The sequence below is a fragment of the Diadema antillarum genome, unplaced genomic scaffold (genome assembly GCF_040938485.1).
Source record: "Diadema antillarum isolate AM-2024a unplaced genomic scaffold, OU_Dant_1.0 seq00000819_RagTag, whole genome shotgun sequence".
NCBI classification, from domain to species: Eukaryota; Metazoa; Echinodermata; class Echinoidea; order Diadematoida; family Diadematidae; genus Diadema; species Diadema antillarum.
Window position 1 is genome coordinate 1,034,086 of NW_027271696.1, and position 27,714 is coordinate 1,061,799.

Genomic DNA, 27,714 nt, shown 5'->3' on the forward strand with positions numbered 1-27,714 from the left:
TTCATAATACCTATTGAGTACCAAAGTGATGATGTCACAGTACCAAAGTGATGATGTCACAGTCTTTTGTTATAGCTTGGGTTGGAACCAGATGCGAGTATGGTTTATAGCAACAATAGTGTTCACATACCGGGCCAGGTGAGGCCATTTAGAACCACTTTCCATGGCGATGAATGGCTACAACATTACACTATGGAACTCTACAAAGAGAGTTACTGCAAGACAGGGAAATTGAAGATTTAGGGCCATGAGGTCGATGTCTTGGTGGGCGTGGCGCCTGCGCACTTATGAAGACAAATGCTGGAGTCTTGGTTAGATGGGCTGGACCCTCATCGCTTCAAGTATTCCTCCCTGATCTTCTTCGCTATCGTCGACAGTTGGATGTTGTTGGTTCCCTCGTAAATTGAACCTGTGTGGCAAAATGACAGCAGAAAAGAGAGTTGCAACAGAGGGTAAGCGTAATATTTACTGAATATGGAAATAAAACCAAACTATCTCTCACATATCAATATCACATTTAAGTTTGATTCAGCTTTTCACTACAGGTTGGCACAACAGCACTGAAAGATTGAGATGATCCATTCATCAAAATGACCATCTTAACCCCTTGAGGACGAGTCCTGAGTACACTTGGGCAAGTGTCTATGGGAAATGCGTGTTGTAGCAAAATCAGCTCGTCCTCAATGGGTTAATGTCAATACCTTCTTTCAGAGTTAGTGGCATTATCACTGACCAAATATCAAAGTTGGTCTTCATTGTGGCTAAAGAAAATTGGAGTAGCTGGAGAACCCTTTTCCATTTGCAATTTGGATAGATTGAAAGCTACAGGTGATTAAATTAATTAGATTCACTGACAGGCCTATGGCTGCCCACTCAACAGGCATACATTATGCTGATTCAATTTATAAATAGAACTTGGGTACTGTATGTGCGCTTATCACAATGTGGAACTCCTCTCATACATTATTCATTTTCTCATCAAATTCTCATAACCAATCGAAAGGAATTCAAACAAAAAGGAAAACCTGTGGACGCTGCTGCTCAGCAGGGAAATTATGAGCCTGTATATCAATTCACATGATATCTATTTTTTCTTCTTCTTTCGTTAACTCTCTACAAGCCGAGTTACGATGAGAATTGAGTATCATTCTCTCAGTTCCATGACATGTGCTCCTGAGACAATCGCTCCCATGAAAATTCTGCACGCTAAGCCAAACATAGACTCAACCCACAAATATAACCGTAACCCTAATCCTAGTCCTAATCCTCACATCACACTAAACCTAATACCCCATCACAACCCCCACCCTTACATTAAAATCCTTGGAGAAAATAACACCGGAGCAATTGTCACAGGAGCAAATGTCGTGTTACCCACTCTCACACACCCTCAGGATCATAATGATGTATGTACAAGACTGGCAACCACAGGGTTAATGTCAAATACCATCCCACAACATAGCTCCTCTAGCTTCAAATCAAGGCCAGGGCGTGTCAGGGCATGAACGTGCATGTGCCAAACAGCTGCAAATGGTGCGTCTGTAGAGCACTTAATGAATTAGAGACATCACCTCTGGCATTTTACGCGGCAACCTTCTTAATTACATTTGTTCTAACGAGAGGAAATGAAGGCCTTTTCTTACCAGGGCCTAAATGGGAGTTTAATGCACTGGTGTTGCAGTGTGAAAAGAGGGGATGCATATTGGCACATGCTTGTGGTTTAAAAAAAAAAAAAAAAAGGCTCAAACGCCACAAATCCATGTGAAGATTAGTCTACGAACCACAGCCTCCAGTGTGAAAATGTAGCATGACTACGGTAGTGTACCTTAACATCCAATGGCTAAGATATAGCATTGGGTCTCTAATTGATTGGCAGGTATGTGCACACTGTGTCTTTGGACGAGTCTGAATGGTTTAGGTGAATAGCCTGGCTCTTCATAAGTGTTGCTTTTTCCAGCTTTTATTTCCGGAGTTTCAGTCTCATTAATCTAAATATTTATCGTTTTCACATTCAGGATACTCAAGCTTGTTTTCACAATGGAACATAATTTCTAAAGTTAATTTTCATCAGTTTAAAGAGATTACTTTAAATATTCATGCATGCTACATCAAAACATGGATAATATGATGATTTGACACTGCATTGTGTTCATACAGCTTTGACAGTAGACACAAAACTAACATTGTTTGGAATTGGTTAATATTTCATCGTTATAATTCTTCACAGTATTCCAAATTCCGCGGCTGCCCTTTCTCAAACAACTCTCAATCCTGACATTTACAGGTTTAAAAAGAAAAATAATTGACCCGCTTTCTGCAATTAAATTGGCTCATTCTACTACATCTCAAAAAAAAAAAATTGTTCTTAATTTGTACAAGCATTTGTATACTACACCACATTTGCATCATCATGTCGCAATCCTAAGACAGTATATTTTGCATGATAATTGTGCATAATAATGAAACAATCTAATAATTAGTTATTATGTGTTTGTGGCAGAACCACTCTTTCATGTAATGAATTTTGAATCCTTTCCACTTATAATAGTCTGTTCCAACTTTGCTTAAACTATACCAATGCACTGTCACAAAGAAGAAGAAACTAACAAAAGGCAAAAACAAAAACAAACACAAATTCAGCATCTGGATGAGTTGAGACATATGACAGGGGAAAACATACTGCACATGAACCCACTTGAGCAGTTAGCTAAAGAAATGGTTTACTGATAGACTCAAAACAATCATGAAACATCTTGATAAAATACTAAACTAGTAAAGCACTCGGAGAGTGCAGACCTCCGCCAAACTAGCAACTCATTTCCACAAAAACATTCATAGAATTTCCCAATATAGTAGCCTTTTGTTTACCTCGTGAGAGCACACGCTTTAGTGCGCGTATGTAAACCTCCAGTACGCCCAGGTAGAACTCCTAAGTTCATTGACCTTATGCGCTAAAAGATCAAAAAAATCCTTCAAAAATCTATAAAAATTCACGGATCACTACCAAAATTTAATCATCTGTTCTTTGTGTTATTCTCAACCTTTCCTGTACGTTTCATCCTAATCGGTTAACAACTTTTTGAGTTATTTTGCACTCACATAAACAAACAAACAAACTAACAAACTAACAAACAAACAAACAAAACAAACAAACGCTGATGAAAACATAACCTCCTCCATTGGTGGAGGTAATAAAGAAATAGATAAAAATCAGCGGAGGAATGCTTACCAATTTTGCAGTCTCGGTAGTACTTCTCCACAGGGTAATCCTTGGTGAAGCCCACACCTCCCATCCACTCCATGCACTTGGTGGTGGTCAGGGCGGCCGTCTCGGCGGCGAAGAGCTTACACATGGCCGCCTCCTTGATGAAGGGCAGCCCGGCCTCGCGCAGCCGGATGGCGTTGTAGATCATGGTGCGCGCTGCCTCGATCTGTGTGGCCACATGCGCTACCTGGTGCTGCATGCTCTGAGGAGGTTGAAGGAATTTTGGGGATGCATTCAAATTTCATGTAAACCCTGAGAACCAAAGACTTCCTTGACAACTAGAAAGCTTGTTTGACCTGGTCCAACCTTGCAACAACTAGTAAATGCATGTTGGTTCAGACTCAGGTTATAAAACCTAAGATCCACAGAAGCAACAAACAAGGAGGAACTGCTCATTACTCAGACCATCTGAAAGAAACGTCTATAGATTAAAATACATTTAACGTTTCCTTGTTCTCATAATGGAATACAGCATAATGATATTTTCTACATGTAAGCCCATTGATGGGGAATGAACACAATGGGATTTTACATCATGATATTTTCTAAAGGTATGGGGAATGGTATCATATTTTGGTAAAGAAAAGGGTAAAATATCTACTCCTACCCCATCCTCCTCTCCCCCCCCCCCAAAAAAAAAAAAAAGAAAAAAAAAAGAGAGGAAAAATAGAAAGAGAGAGAAACTGAATAATTATGTCTATTTCATAAAACCTGCAAAAATAACCCATCAATATAACCTAAACTTCAAAGTGTAATTTCACCCTGCTTTAAAGGAGAATTCTGGACCAGATAAAAGTTAGTTAAAAAAAAAAGTTAAAGTTTATTCACATAACTGTGAAAATTTGATCAGAATTGGATAAAAACGAGGGAAGTTACAAAATTGTGAAGTTTTGTAATTTTCACAAAACAGTTCTTGAACAGTCGATACAAATACTGAAATAAAGTGAACTGATAATGTCATCACCTCATAATTTTCCACTGATCAGGTACAAAAACTGGCAAAAATTCAATTCTTCTGCTGCAAATGTGTGAAATATAATGTTTTTCCTGGCTGAACAACTTATAAATAATGATCATTCAGGAATATTAGGATTTGAGTCTGTGGCATAATTGCATCTGAACAAAAGAAAAACTGAAGAAATGTAAGCATGCATGTCCCATTCGTGTCTGGAAATACTATTTTCTTGTGTGTTAAAATTAGCAAATAGCATTTGACTTGTGAAATTCATGAAAATAAACATCCAAGGAAATATATGGAATATACGGTATGCCGCTCCGATCCCCCCCCCCCCCCCCCCAAAAAAAAAAAGAATTACAATGGGACTCTCCGCAATCATTATTTTGGAAATAGTGAATCAATCCAAATACAATTTCAGGGTATGATACTGCAACTTATTACCCACATCTTGCAGAAAACCCCATCCAATTTGCTTCAGTGGTCAAAGAGTAAAAGATGTTTGTAGAGCATGTCAGGAATCCCTTCCCTCCACGTTTTGTCCATTGTGTTCACACACTGCACAGTACTTTGCTACAGGTAAGAGTACACTTCAGACAGACAGGGGATAGCGAGATAACGCAAACGCAGACATTAAAAAAAAGAATTGTCATACATCAGTCCTGTCAAATTTTCATTGCAGACCTTCGAAATAAAATGCACTACTCGGGTGACACACAGTTGTTGTTGTTTTTTTCTGCATTTACATGGATCTTTGTCTGAAATTTACCTGAAAGTCCCAAAGTTTCTGTCCAAACTGTTCCCTCTCCATCACGTATGGGACCGTAGCATCCATACAGCCCTGGGCCAGTCCAATCATCTGTCATACGAGTTAATGAGACAAAACAGATACCTTGCATTGAATTACCAAACATGGCAAATGGATGTACAGCAAGGAATAGAACACACACACATACAGACACATACAGACACATACTTGTACACAACACAAACACAGGCAAACACACACATGCACACGCACACACATTCACACAATACGTTCAATAAGTCTAATTAAGGGATAGGCATTCACACAACTTCAACATCAACTCCTATTGCATGTCTACAACAGTGGCAGGGTTCCAGTTAAAGGACAAGTTCACCTTCATAGACATGTGGATTGAGTGAATGCAGCAATATTAGTAGAACACATCAGTGATAGTTTGGTGAAAAATCGACAACCCGTTCAAAAGTTATGAATTTTTGAGGTTTCTGCTCAGTCACTGCTGGATGATAAGACTACTACAGCTTGTGATATCACATGTGTACAACTATATAAAGAAAGTATAAGGAAAATTCAAGATATTTTCACTTTTCTCGCATAATAAAAGAACACTTGACTTCCCTCTTTCAGAAGGCAATAAGAATAATATTACCCATAACATACGTCAGTGACGAGTTGAGGAAATGTGCACTTTTTTCAAAAAGTAACATTTTGTGAAATTCTCTTTATATTTTCCTTATAACGTTGTACGCATGTGACATCATACACTCTAGTAGTCTTCTCATCCAGCAGTGACTGTGCAGATACTTTAAAAATTCATAACCTTTGAACGGATTGTCCGATTTTCCTCAAACTTTCACTGATGTGTTCTACAAATATTGCTGCATTCACTCAATCCACATGTATATGAAGATGGACTTGTCCTTTAAGTTCACATTTGTACATTTTGTGGTTTAAAGGGTAACAATATGCCATTGAATGGAAAAAATACAGTCATGTGCAAATGAAATACTATACTGTTAATTCAAACCAAGTAAAAAACAAATTTGCTCTTAAAAATGGACAAAACCCATTGTGGAGTAAAGTCAGAACCCTTTAAAGAATTCTACAACAGCAGTGCACCTTAACATAAACTTCCTTTCTAGAAAGTCTCAATTGCTGATATTTACCATTTTCTTTGATCATTTTTCAACTAATAAATTAATGTTGATGTAACACCTTTATTTTGTAGTTGATGTTCGATGGCGTATTGGCGGTGTTACATTGGTAACGTTTCTCGACAGCACACAGAAGAGACCAAGAGACCAGTTCATATAAAATATGCAATCCTGGGCTCTTTATTGAATCACAGTAGTATATAACGCTTAACAGAGATATGATATATTAATAGGTACTCCCCATCAAACGGCCATATATCGCCCCTAAAGAGGGATGGCAAGGGAGACCAACGCTTGTGTCTTTACCCGAAGAGGGTGAAAGAGAGAACTCCTTTCCAAAAGCACATGGTCACTTTTATAGTATCCATCTATACTCGAAGGAGGGGCTTAATCTACAATATTCAAATATTCAAAATAGAGGGATTCAGATTATAATAAAACAAAGGTGTAGGTTAATAATGACCACCGTCAATCCATGGGTCACTGACACCAGTGACTCACATTTTACATGATGGGGATGATGGGGGAGAAACTTAGCACTGGTAGACAATGGGGAGACAAGTTATCCAGAAATGTTTATGGGAGAGGTTAGGCTCCTAGGGAGGTAGGGTGTGTGGACTGACCACAGGATGTGATGACCAGTCGGGTTGGACAAATTCTGAGAATACAATGAAGGAGTGTTCCCTCATGTCTGTAGTGGTTGGAGCTTGGGTTTGTAGCAACAACACTCCTACATTTGATATATTACATTGATATTTCGATACATTCTAGCTTGCATAAGCCCATCTTTGCAGACCCTTAGATGATGGGACCCCTGGGGAGTTCAGAAATTTTTCTGCTCTTCTGTTTAGATGAAGTGATATCATGGAAGACAGACTGAGGAGAGTTGGGATAAATATGACACGCCACGAAGTAATTCATACGTACCTGGGCTCCTATACCAATCCTTCCCTCGTTTAACAGCTCTATGGATATCTTGTAGCCTTTGCCGAATTCACCAAGAACATTGCTGGCTGGTACCTAGTATATAAACACAAAGAGAAACCGAACTGTTGGCCACTATCTTGTAAAGAGGATGAATCCTCATTTTGTTTGCGTTACTTTCACTCAAACACGCATGAACACACAGGAATACAACAGCCTACATATGCCCATGCATTTTGTAGACCCCCCCCCTCCACATTACAAAAAGCCCCCCCTCACAAAAACAACAACAACAACAACAACAACAACAACAACAACAACAACAACAACAACAACAACAACAACAACAATCCAACAAACACATGAAACACCAACTTGGTCAGATGAATCCTAAAGGTATACAAGTGCAACCATCCCGGGTCAAGGCCTATATAGTACAGAGGACACTATTAAATAGGATAACCACAAATTTATGACACTTGTGTTGATCTGTAGAGACCACACGCCAGCAGATGTGCTTATTGACGATAGAAGAAATGCATTCAAGGAAAAGGGGCAGTACAACCTCCAAAAGTTGTGCCATGTTTACCTCAAATGATGGGGAAAGGCACCTATCAGAATAACAGCAGTGGGGCACAGCATCATGCTGCATTGTGAAAGTCTGAAGAAGCTTTTGGTAGGAGGAAGGATAAATTAGAACTACTGTGTAATCAATCTGTGCAAGTGTCAGATCAGAGTCAACATCGACAGCAGCCTTTAACAGAGACTGGAACTGGAAATAATTAGTGGAACCAGTGGACACACTGGTTGACTACAGCTGCTGGTCTACGGTACAAACTAGTAGCAGAACATTAAGACCCTGTTTACAGTGCGAGGCTCGGCCGCGGCCAAGCCGCGCCCGAGCCCACCTTCATTTCAGTGTAAACGCACAAAAGGCCAAATGCGAGGCCAAAATTGGCCTCGCATTTGGCCACGCTCTGGAGGTGGTCTCGGCCGCAGCCGAGCCGCAGCCGAGCCCAGCCTTCTCTTGGTGTAAACGCAAACTGGGCCAAATGCGCGGCCAATTTTAGTCTGGCTTCCCAACCCTGTGCCCGTACTATTTCGCTATTCAGGATATTAACCCCTTCAACGTCGTGAACTAGTATTCGTTGCCACGGAATCCAGTTGGTAAAGGGTCTGAAAACCAGACTATACCAAACTGCGTTTGTTTACAAGCAGAGTGCCACAATGACAAAATATCGAAAGGTTTGAATTAAAAGCGCGGCCGAGCCCGGCAGTGTAAACGGACAAAATTGCCGGGCCCGGCCTCGCAATTGAGGCTGGGCTCGGCCGCGGCTCGGCCCAGCCCCGCACTGTAAATGGGGTCTAAGACTGTGAGGGACTAAGGACTGTACACACACTTGCATCATGCCATACCATGATGGAGGCATTGTGTATGTTTGTTTGCTTGGGTCAAGCAAAGGCAATGTTTATAAAAAATTCTTCCACTATGTTATAAGGTTATACTCAATAAATCCCCTTCCTACATACTCCATACATACATGTACCTACAAGCAATCTCCGCTCTTCTATTAGATGCTCACCTACTGTACCAGCCTCACCCATTGGTTCACATGGAGATTATTCTCTTGCACTGCAACACTATTTTGTGGAATAGGTTGCCAGAAAAACTTGGAGATGAGAAAGACCCCAAGCACTTTGCACATATTTTTTTAAGCTTAGGAAGTTTAGTAAAGTGCATAGAGAGTCTTCTAGATTGTTATATCATGCAAATTAAATATTATTATGATTATCAACTTCTCTTGCTGTGCTGTGGAAGACAAAATATCAGCCCCGAGCAGGGTAATGGAACCTCACCCTGACATCTTCGAAGTAGACGGGACAGGTTGGTGATGCTCTGATACCAAGCTTGTTCTCTGGTTTGCCGATCACCAGACCTTTGGTGTCCCGGTCAACCAGGAATGCTGTGATCCCTCGGTATCCCTGCGTGAGGTGAAGAAGGATATGTTTTGTCTTTAACCCATTCTGTGCCACAGACTTTGGACAAAATTTACAATGCTCTGGGGTTTTCTGTGACAATCAGCACCCAAAGTACATAAAGGGTTAAGATGTACATGGTTATCTTTATCATTGAATATCAATAGGAACAGCAACGTGGATTCTTCTTAATTGTACAAAAAGAAAACAACATCTGAAATTAACGTCATATGAACAATGGCCATAAAAATCTTTGTAATTATTCAGAAATATTCTAATTTGTAACAAAAGTCTGCTAGCATTTGAAACATTATTATTCTTTTTTTTTCTCTCTTTTTTTTTTTACTTTTGGAAAAGAAAGTAAATGAAAGGCTTCTCGATCACACATCTTTGCTTGAACAATTTTACTGGATTCAAAAGAAAACTGTTGGCTTCTATCTTATTTTCTGTCATATTTGCTATCTCTCAATGACTAAGATAATTTTCTTACAAAATAATTGAAGTGATTTCGTTTGCCTGCCATTGGAATCTATTCACATCAAAGCCTGATTTGGCAAGCAAATTTCCACTAATATGATATAATGATTCATCATAATACACTGTATGTCTAAATCCATAGCTTCAACTGCTCATAAGACTTTGCAAAACAGAAAGAGACACTTTGTGAATTGGTTTAGATTTCCTGAAAAAAATCCCCTCAAGTATCTCATTGTTAGTTTCACTCAATCACCACAGACTGAAATATATGATACAGCTTTAATGGTGGAAGATGTCCCCTAAAAGCTACAATCAATGTGATAACATATCAAACAAGAAGCTGCCAGTATGAAAAATCATTGCGTGACTGATGACCTATCATAACACTCACAAGGGGCCAGCTAAATATGGTTGAAGAGTCCTTGTGTATGATCAAACTGTCTCCATGACCAATAGGGACATTACCTTCACAAACTCTCTTGGTCATTAACAACCTTTTAGCATTCATGTCTTCCTTGTCTGAAGATCATTAAACCAAGAATCCTCCAAGAAATGTACATGTACACTCACTTGAGTAAAGTCAGCATTTGCAAATACTAGAAAGATCTTGGCAAAGGTAGCACTGGAGATCCAGCATTTCTGACCGCTGATGACATAGTCGTCTCCGTCTTTCCTCGCCCGGGTCTTCATGGCAAAAGCATTGCTTCCAGAGGATGGCTCGGAGAGACAGAAACTGCCAACCTGCGAGAGAGAGAAATTGAAAGTCACATGTAAACTAGAGCTTTCGTTGATAGGATTGGCAGACAGATGAGAAAACTGGAAATGATCCTTCCTTTCAAGCTGTGGAAATACCTTGAACAGCTTTCATATTTAATCAGCAAACTTTCTTCGGCAATGATTCTAATTTATTTTTCTATTCTATTATGATTATTTTTTTTTAGATTCAGGATGAAAACATTACGCCACCCGATATATGATTGCAAAATTCTGAATAATGTCAACAGCAACAATAACAACAACAATGACTGTAGAACAATTTGTTACACTGTATCTCATCCGTCAATACTCTTGTGTAAAGATTGTAGAACAAGATGTTCTTTTTCTACAACAGAATATTGGCTTTGTTGGTAGTGCCAATATATTCTCTTATTCTCATTCCTCTAGACTAGAGCATTTGATACCTTTGATTACAGCTGCTTAGTGTGAGTGGAAGTAAAGCTCAGGATAAACCACAACTTCAGTAGTCTTGGATACTGTGTTTATGAGTGTATAGCACAGGAGACAATCATTCAACTTAACTTTAGCATATGGTAACTGTATGTCACATATTTTGTGAGCATACTAGTCCACAAACTGGACCCTATGACTCTTTATTTGTGGGTGATTTAAAGAGCAAATGAAAAGCACAACTACAGCATGAGACATAAAGCATCATCCCTTCAGTTTAAGAGCATTCCCACCATGAAACATTTTACATAGCACTCTCATAATGTTTTACTTTGAGCAAATATCAGCAGACTTGTGAAATCTAAAAAAAAAAAATAATAACCACTACAAATATACAACATACATACATGAAATCCATCAAAGTCAAACACAGTGGGTGATTTCAAGTTCGGTGCTAGTGCTAGTGCTAGTGCTAGCTCCCAAATAACAGCGTTAAATCGAGCCCAACACCGACGGTCAGATTAACGAGGCGATACCGATCAAAATTATCAATCACCAGCACTAGGTGTTGGAATCACAGCACCGCGAGCTCCGCGGGAATTGCACGACGAAAAAAAATGATGGCGCGTGATTACAGTCAAATATTAAAAGATGTAGCCAAAACTGCTTAGTTCAAGACACATAGTAAGGAAGACGGATTAAAATGCCACAAAATACAACTATCTTAATTTTGCTCCAAGGCTTAGATTTATATAGTCATGTCTGGAGTGTTCGTGTTCTTTACATTTGCGACCACAGCATAAGCATAGACTTTGCACAAAAAACGTGCATCTATTATGGAAGTGAATACGGGTCTCGCACTGCAACGCTAACATCAGCACCGAACTTGAAATGACAAAAATGATAATCCCTAGGGGCTAGTGTTAGTCAATGGAGAAAAAGCACGTAAATCGCTGACACAAACGGCGGAGCTCGGTTCAGCAGAGGACATTCAACACCGAGCCCAGCACCAACTAACGGAAATACATCATAATTTTGAGGTCAACTCCCAACACTGACGTGATTTCAAGTTCGGTTTTATCGCCGGTGCTAGTGCCGAGATAGCACTAGCACTAGCACTAGCACCGAACTTGAAATCACCCATTGTGATATGTGTTGCTTGAAGGTTTGCATGGTGAAGTAAGCTGTGAGCTGGAAGTTGAGTTGCACTTGTTGAAGTTGCACTAGTTTCTCCTGTCTCCACTAGTGCAACATAAACTTTCAGCTCACTGCTATCCTCCCCCCCCCCCTTGTCTCTGTTTGCTTTCATTATACTCTCCATATGACACTTCCCTCCTCAACTCTCCTCTTTCTAGGCTCTTCTTCTGCCAAGCAACATTCCCTGCTGAGACTGCATACACATGGGCCCGAATTCACGAAGGTGGTCTATATTTAAACCATGGTTTATGTATATTTCTTCTGCGTAAATATGATTAACAGATTGTGTACGCTAACAGGCATCCAGTAATAATACGTACATTGATGCGCGCATGTATTGGTACGCCTATTTAACGCTTATTTTAGACCATGGTCTAAATTTGTACCATGGTCTAAGTTTAAACCACCTTCGTGAATTCGGGCCTTTGTGTTTACTGCAAACCTTTCTCCCTCAATGTGATATATGCTCTGTTTGTTTCTGTTACTATTTTTGCTTTTTCATACTTCCATCACTGCACATGAAACATTTGATTTACTTACACTGTCCGTGATGGCCATGGGTAGGTATTTCTCCTTCTGCTCCTTGGTACCATATTTCCTCAATGCGGTGATGATGAGGGTGTTATGGATGTCGCAGCACACGCTGATGCCGGCATCGACTTTGGAGATCTCCTCGATCACCATGTTGGCAACGGCGAACGTCGATCCTGGCCCGCCATACTCGGGTTCCACTTCAATTCCCATGAACTATGCAAGAGATGATTGCCATACACATACTTTGTTGTCTCTTTTCTGAATCTATACACTCCATCTATCAAGAGTACCTGATTCACGTACATATCACTTACATTACTATAATTTCAAGTGGGCAAAGGGTTTGTTTATTGTTCCATACAAAAAAATAATTCTTGTCATTGTTCAAGGAGTACCTGAGATGTCTATAATGTCAGCTGTAGTTCAAGTAGAATTTAGTCTGTTTGGGGATGAAACCCTACGTACTGTTTCACATGAAGGACTACCGGTACAGTACAGAACACATTGATATACAGTGTACCTTGGTGGTGCAGAGTGACATTGTAAAAACATATTTCCCAACACAAAACAGTGCGCCGTATACATGAGTTTTTACAGTATGTGGTCAAATTAGTGCACTTCTTTGGTGTATTTTAACACTTCACAGTGTTAGCAGAGCACACCTGCTCTGGGAGCTATTGTTTTCATATAGGGCCAAAACTCATGAAAGTAAAATGCACATAAAAGTTTGTGTATACACAACTATATATGTTTTGTAGTATGCATTTAGTTTTGTTGTGTTTTATATTGACCAGTAGTGCAGCAGTGAGAGTTCAACAAATCCCTGTACTACTCTTATATGTTTACTGTAGTATCCTCGTAATTTTTTAATGGTTGACAATTCATGTAAGTTTCATGCTGAAACAAAAGGCCATCTGCTTCCATTTACAAAATTGCACCATCACCATCTGCTTTAAATTTGCCGCAAATGTTTCTTGTTTTACAGTACCGCTTACCCCATTCTCAAACATCCCCTCCAAAACTTCGGGATGTGTCTCCCCCTTGGCGTCCATCTCGGCGACGAAGGGCGCGATCCTCTCCCGGGCAAACTTGGCCGCCGCCTCCTTCATCATGCTCTCCTCCTCGCTCAGGTGAGTGACGGGGAAGGAGAGGTCTGGGGAGGGGACCGTGGACTGGCATCGCAGGGCGGGGGATGCCAGCAGGGATCGTGTGACATTTCCAAGAGCCTGTTGAGTGGAGGATACCATGATACAGTGCAGGTCATCACAATTGACTTGGAAGGAAAATTAAATAGCATGCCCTCAGTAGTCACAAAGTTTCATTGCAATCACGTAACGTTAAACTACCATGTAATACCACCTCACATTCTTATTTCCCTGTTTTTGAATGTTTCTACATCATAAACTCATTGTGAAAGTTTTACATGTAGTTACTTTGCATTATATTTCTGGGTAACATCACCATAAAATATAACAACCTCAGAAGGCAAAAGACTGTTAATTCTGTAAGATGACTGTATAAGAATAAAGCACTTTGGCATCTATTTACAGATGTCTGCTATTGCATATATGGATGTGATAACTGTGTGAAATCAAACTGAATTCCTCAGAATTCAGACAGAACTTGCCTCCAGACTTTAGGCCAAGTAAAAAAAGAAAGTAGTTTCTCGTCCGGGTTTTTTGAGCAAGGCGATGAGGGAGGTCCTTACTATTTGATATCTTACTATTTTTTCAAGGATCGTCGAAATGAAAGTAATAGGGCCTATGTGTTTCTCGTCCGGTAATTCTGAGAAAGCTAACGAGAGAGGGCTTTACAATTTTCTATATTCAATTTATGAAATGAAATATCACTCTGGTAGCTGTGTTATGAGACCAGGTCCCAAGTGTACGTCTTGCCTGCACTCTGTGCATTTTCAAACAAATAGATATATGTGCCATACTTGAAATGAAACTTCATGCATGCAGAAATACATTTGCTTTTTCTTTCCACTACAGATGTCAGGGGAAAATGACCATCTTAATACTGGTATTTAGTGTTGTAATGGCTTTTCTGATACCAGTGTTCTTGCAATTCTGATGTATTGTGCTATCAATTGAAACAGGTATAAAACATGTCTTTCAACAAATGTACGACTGAAATAAATTCCATGATATTCAAAACACTGCTTTATTTATTGGTGTTTGTGACTTTTTGTGTCCACACAGCTGGTATGTATATCTGCAGTTCTTCACAGTACAATTGTAGCATATTCAACTGGAAACTGGCTTGTACAATTGCAGATGGATGTCAAAATGATACTGATATGGCATTCTAGCATTAAACGTTTAAAGATGTTTCTTCATGTTCTAAAAAGACATTTGATAATCACTCATTATTTGGATGATGAATGATTGTATAACAGTACACACTACAGATGATACCACTCACGGCTGTGTCCATGAATTTACATCGTGAAGAAAAGTATCCCGCAGAAATACGAGACAAACCAGAATCCGTGGAAAAGTTATTTATTTTGTAGATACACCCATTTAATAATTCTACATTTGCTGGAAAAGCGCATTCATTTTCTCTTCAAAATAGAATGTATCGCCGTGACAGACCAGGGGATGGGGACCCTTGACAGCTACAAAACACGCACACTTTGCCGATATACGGTGCGGCACGGCCACTGCACTGGCACCGTGTACCAGGGAGGTGTGGACCTCCCTGCTGGCACCGTACCTTCCGACACTGCACACACATGCACATAGTCACAATGACATGAAAATGTATACAAACTCGATACCGTACAATCCTCACAAGCATTTGTACAGTACAATTCATCCGCTTAAAATATCAGAAACGGGGAAAAATACGAACAACGCGCGAAATATGCGTGGAATATCAGCGATTGTTCGCAAAAATGTTGCCGCTATCGCGTTCACGACGTACCGAGTGCGCTGTACATCACAGCCCAGTAGGCCGGCCCGCCGCGCCGCCCATCCAACTACAGTGCAGTTCGACTGCTTTGTGGGTCATTCCTTCTTGCCGATCGGCCGAGCTCGCAGTGTTATGCATGCGTACGTTATTACATACGCACTACACACAGAAGCTACAGCTGTACTACAGTCTGCAGCTAAGTAGAGGACGCAAGGCGTAAAAATTAGAAATGAGACGTCACGATTGTTAGGTGAATTGTCGATCTTTTTTTTTTTTTTCCGGCGGCCGAAAAAATAGTAAATATCAAAAAGTGGATGCGGCAACTGAAAATCGATGCGGGCGGGGAGCGGGCTGGGACGAGAATTATGAATTTCTTGGTATTTTCAGCGCCATTTTGAAAATAGTAAAGAGTAAAAAAATCGATGCGGCGGCCAAAATCGATGCGCGCGAGGACGAGAAACTGGTTTCTTTTTTTACTTGGCCTTAGCAGTAATGACTAAATAATTTGTTGCACACTCTACAATAAAGAACTCAAAAGTTCTATACTCTGTTAAATAAAATGCACAAACAATAGGGTGACACAGGATTTGTTGAAGTGTTACCTATATACCAGCAATGCAGTTGAGTCTTGGGGCCATGCACAGTTATGAATTTAGCAAATATAAATGTGTACCTCAAATATACTGTACATGTGGGTTCTGTGACGGCAGAAATACAAATTTGTTGTACACATATAGTGAAGTTTGAGGAAAGCTTGACAACCCATTCAAGAGTGTAAAGTTTGATCAATTTAATTATCTCGCAAATTACGAGATACGCATAATTCACAGCGCCATCTACGGAGACTGAAATTCGTGATGTCGCAATGAACGACTCGCCCTGTTTGCAACGAGAAAATCCAGGATTATCTTGAGAATCCTGAATCCTGGTAAATCCAAAGCGATAAATATAGGCACGGAGGTCAGTAATTTACTCCTTTCTAAAGTATTTGTTGAAAATACGTTTCTAAAGATGTATAAATTTGGCTATCATTTGTGCAATGTTACCGTAGTCAGTGACAGAATGTGTACCGCAGAATGCGTGTGTGCTTCGCTTGACCGAAGTACCGAAGTACGCTTATGTACATTGTACATTACAGAAATTTAGGTTCAGTGTAAGAACACGATTATGCAACAAGCACTTGCAGTTTTGGTTGGTAAAACCTAGATAGTTGAAAGTTTCTTCTTCAATAGGAGAACACGTTTGTGTATGTATGAAAGTTGAATGTCAAATGAATCAGGCTCAAGGTCAAGCCAAAGTCACATACAGCTATTTGTTTAGATTGTACATGTCAAGGCTGCCAAGTAAAACAGCACTGAAAGTACTGTAACTAAACTTGAGAAGAATTATGAAGGCTGTAATGAAGTTTGGTCTTCAAAGGCAATTTATGGTGCTGTTACAGGTTTATTTTATTTTTATAACATTTTCAGCTGCCAATGCTGAAACATTTGGTGCTACCCTTACTTGGCAACTCTGATTCCTAAATCATGAATATTCATCTATGTAAAAAGAGACAAGTAATATTGACTTATTGGTATCTCGAGTGAAAGATGCGTGCCATGATTTAGTATAAAGGATTACCATATGAAGGTTAATAAGAAACTTGTTCAAACAAAGGACGTAAAGGATTGCGACAGTTTAAAGGGCTCATTCAAGTCATACTGATATGAGTTAAATCGGGACAAGAAATTCCCATTCATTCATCAATATCGGTGTCACTGATAATGATAGAGTTTTCTGAGAGAAAGTAAAGGTTTACTATGGAAACGATATAGATAGAGTTGAGGTTCGAGTCAGATAAATGCGAACAAGACACACAAGTAAAGAATCAGACACTGAGTGTTAATTTATAAGATGCATTTATTGGTACAAACAGCGCCTTATCTTTCTATGCATACACATGAAATGAGCCATTCATTTATGCCAGTATGTTAACACAGGTATTAATTAGATTGTATATGCCTTTGTTTATATCATTCTCTGTTACAGTTTTCACGGAGTGAAATGGATTGGAGTGAGTTGCGACGAAAGAAGACAAGATTAAATTACGACACTCCCGTAGAAACCCGAGTCCGAGTGATTTATCATTCTCGTACATTCTCGTATCGATCTCGTACAAGCAGGCACAGTGAAAACTCCTTCCTTTTCCTGTGGTGAGTGATCTTCAATCTCCAAGATGTCTTCACATAAAGAGGAGTCTGAAAGTCGAGTTCGTCGACCTACTGAAAAGGGAGAACAGTATCAGTTTGAGATGAAATTGAAAAGCTGGAGAAGTTCTCTGACGACATGGAGGCGTAGAGCGAACAAGCTTAGGTCAGTTATTGTCGGAGATGAAGTAGACATTAGTACTATGAAGCAACATAGAGATGTTCTTCAAGATGCAATGGACAGAGCCATCGAAGTCCAAGAGGAACTGGCAGCTGTTACCTTACCTCTTGCATCTAAGCCTGAGGATGATAGTGAGATAGAGCTCTTTAAGATTGAAGAAGAACATGCTTCTTTAATGAAGGAAGTCCATCATGTTCTTAAAGCTGCGAAAGGAGATGTTTTGAGCTCAAGATCAGTACTGGAATCTTCACTGTCTTCAAAGGGCAGACGTGAACAGTGTCAGAGATGGGTCAACAGTTCAGCGAACAAGGATGCTCATGAATCTACTTCTCATCATTCTCAAGCTGAGTTAAGTCATGCCGATTCTTGCCCTCAACATTCTGAACCTGCTCAGAGTACATCTCATCCTGAGACTGCTTGCAAATCACAGTGCTTTGAAGATGAAATACCTGCGAAGAATCAAGAGCCTGATCCAAATCCAAGGAAGGATGCATTTCATCTTCTTGCAGACAGTCTTCGGGACCAGCTTCACTTGAATCGACTCCCTTTGCCCGAACCACCTATCTTTACAGGCAATCCCCTTCACTACACAACATGGAAGAACAGTTATGACTTGTTGATTGAGCATTGCAATATTCCAGCTCATGAGAAATTCTTCTATCTCTTGAAGTTTCTGAAAGGAGAGCCGCGGGAACTAGTAGAAGGGTTTTCGATGATTGGTGGTGAAGGTGCTTACTTTGAAGCCAGGTCTGCTTTGGATGACAGGTATGGTGACCAGTTCATAGTATCTAATGCCTTTAGAGAGAAGCTGGAAAGATGGCCGAAGATAGGAGCCAAGGACTCTCAGGGTTTGCGAAGATTTGCAGACTACTTGCGTCAGTGCTGCACAGCCATGAAGTATGTAAACCACCTCCATCATCTTGATGACGAACGAGAGAACAGGAAGCTTCTAACCAAGTTGCCTGAATGGTTGATCAACAGATGGGCAAGATGTGTCGTGAGCTGGAGGAAGGATCAAGGTAGATTCCCGCCCTTTCACGTCTTTTCCAAGTTCATAGACGAAGAATCGACCATTGCCTGTGATCCTGCTGTCTCGCTTAGCAGTCTTAGAGACGACAAACTGAGACTTACGAAGGAGAAGTCATCTCCAAGTGCAAGTACCTTGTCAACAACAGCTTCATCTGGCAGTGGACACTACAGATCTAAGCGGAAGCAAGATTTCTGTGTGTTTTGCAATGAACAACATCGCCTTGATGAGTGCAATACCTTTGCTCAAAAGGACCTTACTGCAAAGAAGGAATTCATCGTCCAGAAGGGACTATGTTATGGCTGCCTAAAGAAAGGACACATCACTAAAGAATGCAGACGTAGAAGTACTTGTGCGGTCTGCAAGAAACGACATCCCACTCCTCTACATGGTGATGTGAGGAAACCAGCCAGCAGTAATGAAAGAGATAAGACTGAGCAAATAAGGAATGGTAGATCAACACAGAACAGTGAGGCACAAGAACATCAGTCCACAAGCTCTTGTGCAATGATAGACCAGTTAAGTTCTGCCAGTTCCATGATCGTACCAGTGTGGTTGTCTCATGTAAGTTCGACAGAGGAAAGGTTGATCTATGCCCTCTTAGATACCCAATCCGACACCACATTCATACTGGAGTCTACAAAGAACGACTTGGGATTGCGAGGAGTAGATGTGAATCTTCGTCTTTCTACAATGTCGAGCAGGGATGAACGGATCCCAAGTGAGCGTATAGATGGTCTCTTTGTAAGAGCACATGATGGTGAGAAGAGGATAAGTCTACCACCCACTTATACAAGAGACATCATGCCTGCGAACAGAGGACACATACCTACCTGTGAAATGGCCGAATCCATACCCCATCTTCATAAGCTTAGTCAGTATCTTCTTCCGATGCAAGATTGCGAAATTGGACTCTTGATTGGGTACGATTGTGCCACAGCTTTGATGCCTCGTGATGTCATTCCAAGCCCACATGATGATGGTCCATATGGCATCAAGACAGACTTAGGATGGAGCATAGTAGGTACTGTGCAACGTGACTATGAAAGGAGAAGTGAAGACCGTTTTGGCATCAGTCACCGTTTGATGGTCAGCGAAGTTCCTGTCAACCTAAGAACGGAAAGGAAAGGAGTCCTTTTCTCTGAGAGAGTGACTGTGAAGGAAGAAATTATCCCCTCAAGGGTAATTAAGGTCATGGAAGCAGACTTTCTCCCAGAGAGTCATGAAAAGCCATACTCACAAAACGACAAGAAGTTCTTGAAGGTTATGGGAGAAGGCATTCACGTCACAGAGACAGGTCAATATGAAATGCCATTACCATTCAAGATGGATGATCCGGAATTGCCCAACAATCAGCTCCAGGCTGAAAAGAGACTAGAGAGTCTGAGAAGGAGGTTTTCCAGAGACGTCGTATACCATGCTGAGTATACGAAGGTCATTGATTCTCTTATCGCCAATGACTATGCTGAGTTCATTCCAAATCCTTCACTCTACAAGAAGTCTAGATGGTACATCCCCCACCATGGTGTACAAGAACCGAATAAACTGAGGGTAGTATTTGACTGCAGTGCCCAGTATAAGGATGAGTCTCTCAACAAGCACCTGATGACAGGACCAGACATGACAAACACACTCATTGGGGTCCTGAGCAGATTTAGACTGGAGAAAGTGGCCTTCATGTGCGATGTTAAAGAAATGTTTCATCAATTTCGAGTGAACGAAGAACATCGAGACTATCTGAGATTTCTCTGGTGGCCCAATGGAGAGTATCAGCATCCTGTTCAGCACTGCAGAATGAAAGTTCACCTTTTTGGTGCCGCATCATCTCCGGGTTGTGCGAATTATGGACTCAAGAAGATTGCATCAGATAATGCAGATAAGTTTGGTCATGACGTTGCAAGATTCATCCATAATAACTTTTATGTAGATGATGGCCTACTTTCTGTTCCCACGTCAGCAGAAGCTATTGATATGATTGCACGAACTAAGAAGACGTGCAATGCAGGAAAGTTGCATCTACATAAGTTTGTCTCGAACTCGAGAGAAGTTATGCAGGCAGTACCTGTGACAGATCGAGCCAAAGCAGTGAAGGAACTGAATCTTCTACATGATGACCTGCCCATAGAGAGAGCCTTAGGTTTGCAGTGGTGTATTGAGTCAGACACCTTTGGATTCCGTGTCACATTTGCAGATAAGCCATGCACCAGAAGAGGTTTGCTCTCAACTGTTATGTCACTGTATGATCCACTAGGTCTCATCGCCCCAGTGACATTGAAGGGAAAACAGATCATACAGGATTTGTGCAGAGAAGGTGCATGTTGGGATGATCCACTGACAGACGAACTGCAAATGAGATGGGAAAGATGGCGTCAAGACATCATCAGTCTGGAGAACGTTTCTGTGCGTAGGTGCTTCAAACCAGAAGAATTTGAAGAAGTGAAATCTGCACAGTTTCACCACTTCTCAGACGCCAGTACAGGTGGCTATGGAAACTGCAGCTATCTCAGACTAGAGGATGTTAGGGGATCAGTACACTGCTCTCTGGTGATTGGGAAGGCTCGAGTCACGCCACTCAAACGTGTAACCATCCCCAGATTGGAACTGACTGCTGCAGTAGTATCCTCTACCATAAGTTCATTTCTCGAGGAGGAATTGGGTACTCTCCAAGCTGAACATCTATTCTGGACTGATAGCAATGTAGTACTGGGCTACATCAGTAATGACGAGAAAAGATTTCATGTGTTCGTCGCAAATAGGATCAGACAGATAAGAAATCACTCGAGTCCTGATCAGTGGAATTATGTTAATTCGAAGGACAATCCAGCTGATATTGCGTCTAGAGGTGCTACAGTTGAGCAGCTAATGGCATCGGACTGGTTTGATGGCCCAAAGTTCTTATCAGATGCCAAACTACCTGAACCGGAATCAGTGTACCATGAGATATCTGAGGATGATCCAGAGGTAAAGAGGTCTCACGTAGCCACAACACAGACCAAGCCTTCTTCATTTGATCTGGAACGCTTCAATCGTTTTTCTTCATGGCATCAACTGAAGAGAGCTGTAGCTAATTGTGAACGCTATAAGACTCAACTGAGAAGGCGCTGTGAGGAGAAATCTTCAACTACCACAGAGAGAGTAATTCCACCCCGACCACTCACTGTAGAGGACCTCCAAAAGGCACAAACTGAAATCATCAAACATGTACAGGAACAATGGTTTGATGAAGAAATACAAATTCTAAGGAATTTGTCATCGGATAGGGATCCATGCAGAGATGAAAGGGACCACAGACGGAGAGTTAAGAGGTCTAGTCGTCTACACAAGTTAGATCCCTTTATAGATGAAAATGGCCTTCTCAGAGTTGGAGGACGATTATGTCGTGCTGAGGGATCATTTGAGGTCAAACATCCCGTCATCCTACCCCAGAAGGGTCATGTGACTGATCTGATCATACGCCACTGCCATCAGCAAACGGCTCATCAGGGACGAGGTATTACCGTGAATCAACTCAGACTCAATGGTTTCTGGGTCATCGGTTGCAGCACAGTGGTGTCCAGGTTGATCAGAAAATGTGTGATATGCAACAAATTAAGAGGTGTAACTCAGTCACAAAAGATGTCAGATCTACCTAAAGACAGAGTAGAACCAGCCCCGCCCTTCACTTATAGTGGTATGGACTGCTTTGGACCATGGGTCATACGAGAGGGCAGAAAGGAACTTAAACGGTATGGCCTGTTATTTACATGCATGGCATCCAGGGCTGTGCATATCGAGACATTGAATTCCTTATCTACAGACGCCTTCATTAACGCCTTACGACGTTTCCTGTCAACAAGAGGGCCAGTACGTCAACTCAGGTCTGATAGAGGTACCAATTTCATTGGTGCAGAAGCAGAATTCAAACGATGGGCTCAGACGAACCACGAGAAGGTGAAGGACTTTCTGATGAGAGAGGGATGTGACTTTATCAACTTCAACTTCAACGTGCCTTCCGCCAGTCATATGGGAGGCAGTTGGGAGCGGCAGATCCGCTCAATACGACAAGCTCTGGATGGGTTGATGCATCAAGCTGGCCATCAGCTTGATGATGAGAGTCTACGGACGTTCATGTGTGAAGCTGCCGCCATAGTGAATGGGAGACCATTGACAGTCGATAACCTGTATGATCCTGGGTATCCTGAACCGATTACGCCAAATCATCTGTTGACAATGAAAACAAGGGTTCTTCTACCCCCGCCTGGACATTTCGTTCGAGAGGACTTGTATTCCAGAAAGCGCTGGAGAAGGGTTCAGCACCTGTTAAACGAGTTCTGGTGTCGCTGGAAGAAAGAGTTCTTGCAGAATCTACAGTCGCGACAGAAATGGGTGCATCCTAAACGCGAAGCCCAGGTTGGTGACATCGTGATAGTTAAAGATGAGAACACTCCGCGAAATCGGTGGTTACTCGGTAGAATCACCGAAACATTCCCTTCTGAAGATGGACTTGTGCGTAAGGTAAAGTTGGTCATCGCGGACGCTAAATTGAATAGAACTGGAAAGCGCACACAAGCTATGCAGACTCTAGAGAGACCAATACATAAACTAGTAACTTTATTGGCTCAGGAAGACCAGGAAGAATTCCCTACCAAGGAGCCATAGATGTAGTTAAGACAGTTGAAAGCAATGAAATGTTATTTATTGCTTATTTAGGGTCTGAATTTATATACTATTGCAATATGTCACAAGAAACTAAGTATGCTGAATTTGAGACTTTCAAAATATCAACCACTTTGTGTTGATTGTCAAGTAAGACTAAATATCGTTTGATGTCAAAATTTAATTTCTTTGGACTAACTAAATATTGATCAAATTTCTACATCTGAAGTCTGCCTGAAAGACTATCGAAAACTTAATGGTTCGTTTTGTTTTTATAATTGTAAATGTAAAACTGGTCTGAAAGTACAGACTAATTGATCATTTAATCTGAAAAGGGGTAAGCAAGGTCTGAAGCTCAGACTAAGAGATTGCTTGAGATAGTGACTAGTTTCAAGACTACAGATTTGATCTATGTGTATAAATTGCATTTGAAATACGAGTATACAGTGGAAAATCAGTGTAAAGAGATCTGAGATACCACAGTGTTATTCTGGTCCTACCTCTCTATGTAATGATTTGATACATGTATAAGATATTCTTGCTATAACAGGGTAATTCGGTCCACCTAAGGACCTCGTTATATCGAGCTTCCATTGCATTTAGTATTTCTAGCAAATGAGTCACATTCACATTTGCATACTATGTACATTTGCACAAAAAGTATACCAGGTCACCGTTATAGAGGATATCAAATGATGATTCAACTGCCTTTGTAAAAAGGCGATTGGGACGGTTGTTCGACTCATGAAATGTCGATTTATGCAGAGTTAACTGTATTTGTATGCTGCATCACATAATTGATATCATGTGACAACTCAGTTTAAGATGTAAAATTTGTTTGGTATAGTGCATGATACATGTATGCCAGGTCATACTCTTAATTTATTAATCTTCATGAAAGAGTAAATTAGTTACCTAATTTAAAGGAGCCATGTAAAGTTTGATCAATTTAATTATCTCGCAAATTACGAGATACGCATAATTCACAGCGCCATCTACGGAGACTGAAATTCGTGATGTCGCAATGAACGACTCGCCCTGTTTGCAACGAGAAAATCCAGGATTATCTTGAGAATCCTGAATCCTGGTAAATCCAAAGCGATAAATATAGGCACGGAGGTCAGTAATTTACTCCTTTCTAAAGTATTTGTTGAAAATATGTTTCTAAAGATGTATAAATTTGGCTATCATTTGTGCAATGTTACCGTAGTCAGTGACAGAATGTGTACCGCAGAATGCGTGTGTGCTTCGCTTGACCGAAGTACCGAAGTACGCTTATGTACATTGTACATTACAGAAATTTAGGTTCAGTGTAAGAACACGATTATGCAACAAGCACTTGCAGTTTTGGTTGGTAAAACCTAGATAGTTGAAAGTTTCTTCTTCAATAGGAGAACACGTTTGTGTATGTATGAAAGTTGAATGTCAAATGAATCAGGCTCAAGGTCAAGCCAAAGTCACATACAGCTATTTGTTTAGATTGTACATGTCAAGGCTGCCAAGTAAAACAGCACTGAAAGTACTGTAACTAAACTTGAGAAGAATTATGAAGGCTGTAATGAAGTTTGGTCTTCAAAGGCAATTTATGGTGCTGTTATAGGTTTATTTTATTTTTATAACATTTTCAGCTGCCAATGCTGAAACATTTGGTGCTACCCTTACTTGGCAACTCTGATTCCTAAATCATGAATATTCATCTATGTAAAAAGAGACAAGTAATATTGACTTATTGGTATCTCGAGTGAAAGATGCGGCCATGATTTAGTATAAAGGATTACCATATGAAGGTTAATAAGAAACTTGTTCAAACAAAGGACGTAAAGGATTGCGACAGTTTAAAGGGCTCATTCAAGTCATACTGATATGAGTTAAATCGGGACAAGAAATTCCCATTCATTCATCAATATCGGTGTCACTGATAATGATAGAGTTTTCTGAGAGAAAGTAAAGGTTTACTATGGAAACGATATAGATAGAGTTGAGGTTCGAGTCAGATAAATGCGAACAAGACACACAAGTAAAGAATCAGACACTGAGTGTTAATTTATAAGATGCATTTATTGGTACAAACAGCGCCTTATCTTTCTATGCATACACATGAAATGAGCCATTCATTTATGCCAGTATGTTAACACAGGTATTAATTAGATTGTATATGCCTTTGTTTATATCATTCTCTGTTACAGTTTTCACGGAGTGAAATGGATTGGAGTGAGTTGCGACGAAAGAAGACAAGATTAAATTACGACACTCCCGTAGAAACCCGAGTCCGAGTGATTTATCATTCTCGTACATTCTCGTATCGATCTCGTACAAGCAGGCACAAAGAGTTCTGAATTATAAAAGCTTTTTGTTACATCTATGTGCTGTCATCGCGTTGATGGAGAAAAAGACGACAACAATCAAGAGATACCAAGGTCAGAGGTCAGAGGTCAGAGGTCAGAGGTTTTGCAGTGAGGGGTTTGGAAATTGGGTTTTCCGCCTCTGAGAGTAAGGAGTTTTCGCATTTTTCAGCTGTAAATCGTGTGATCTTGTGCATACTAAATATAATACAACTTGTACATGTAGACCAATATTGGCTTGTTCTCATTTAAAAAAGCAAAAATACCACCAACAACTACAAAAACAAAACAGATTGTCCCAAAATGTGACATCTTTGGTGGTTGGAAATCCAAGTGTGTGTGTGTGTGTGTGTTTAATGGGGGAGGGCCGAGGGGGTGGTTTTTGAGGCATGACGAGAAAAAGCTTGTCGGGTGTTTCAAGTGTGAGAGAGGTGACCCGAGGCATCACTGTCACACAATAGGATAGGATTTAACAATTTTAGATGTCACACATGTAGGCTACATCAGGGGAAATCACATAAAGAAAACATACGCTATGGCAAAATTGTGCAAGAGGCACCACTGCAGGTGTCAGGTAGTGCATGCATCCACGCATGAGCAAGCAAGGTTAGAGTAGTGTAGAGTTGTACTTTTATTGCAAAATTAGTGGAGGGACATTGAATTCTAAGGTAGTCTTTCCGACAACATATTAAAGGAAGAAAGAAAAAAAAAGAAGAACGAGGACAAAAAATGCTATGGTAACCTCATGCAGCAGAAATCGGGCCTGCCGCGCACTGTATCAATCATGCGTAAACACTGCATGTTTGGTGGGGCCTGTTCATGAGTAGATTGATCTACTGTAAAAGTGGAAATTTTCGCGGTGTTGAAATTTTCACGCATTTCGCGCAACCAGAAACTAGCGCGAAAATAAAAGCACGCGAATATTTTTGCTTGCAATACGTTCCTGTGCGTGATGTCTTGATTCCGCGGAATTAGAAACACGTGAAACTCTTCTGACCCGGGATAATGCGAAAAATTAGTTGCACGAAAATATCCACTTTTACAGTATTCAATACATATTAACTTTAGTACTGTGCAAGAAAGTCCCACGGCACTGGCCTAGGTGTGGCTGTGCTTTAATTATGGACCATTCTTGTAGTTGTACCAGGTATGTAATTTAGTTGTAAATGCCATACTTGAAAAGAGAATTCTACAAAACTGCATTTTCTAACGAACATATTCTGATTGTGATTGGTTACTGACATATAACAATTTAAAGGGCACTGAAGAAGGGTAATTGGGTTACCCCCCCCCCCCCCCCCCCCCCCCCCACCCCCGGCCTTCTAAAACTGTAGTAAAAGAGGCAGGTCAAGTGATCTTTCCACTCCAGTACCTAACCCCGTCGCGGGGCGCTGTAAACACAGTACGTATTTGTCCGTATGGGGTCGCTGCTGCGGTTATCCAGTACCCAGTCCATCAATCAGTCCATCTATAATCTAGACTAACTAGTCTAGGTCTTGGTTATGTCTAAATTTAATAGTATACGATTATAAACCATCCAAAACATAGCTGCAAATCCTCGTCTCGTGATCAACGTTTGTTACGTGAGACACAGTCACACGTTACGTAACTCAACCGGTCCCTGCGAAGGCAAAGCAAGCATTCACTGATCACAGCAGCCACACCACGTATACACACACATGTGCAGAATCTACTGAGAAACACCGCGTACTGAAAAGTGCAGTATTTACACTCAAGGTTCCTTATATACAAACAGATCGCGCTAATAACTTAAAATCTATATCAAAAACGTAGCAGCATGACCTGTTTGTTGGTAAATAACAATTCACAGCAAAACATCAAAAAACAACTTACTAAACTCTTGCGGAGAGCTCGATTTAGGGCCATGATCACGTAGCTTGTTCTGTGTGGAGATTATCTGGACCGGATAAATATACAGAAAGTGTGTACATCACACCATCGGTTAACCGGTTTTAGTCTACTTCATAGCCATTTTGTCATTTCGCTT

General features: G+C 40.7%; 1 protein-coding gene across 1 annotated transcript; it reads right to left on the minus strand.

Annotated features, from left to right (window-relative positions):
- Positions 1-140: 140 nt before the first annotated feature.
- Positions 141-27,620, minus strand: LOC139739792 (short/branched chain specific acyl-CoA dehydrogenase, mitochondrial-like). The gene is made up of 9 exons (XM_071650385.1): positions 27,561-27,620; positions 13,412-13,642; positions 12,423-12,629; positions 10,089-10,259; positions 8,922-9,047; positions 7,068-7,160; positions 4,990-5,079; positions 3,230-3,467; positions 141-409 (listed from the first exon to the last, which is right to left on the minus strand). Exons 1-9 carry the CDS (start codon positions 27,591-27,593, stop codon positions 330-332), a joined length of 1,269 nt encoding a protein of 422 aa, XP_071506486.1. The 5' UTR covers positions 27,594-27,620; the 3' UTR covers positions 141-329.
- Positions 27,621-27,714: the final 94 nt, after the last annotated feature.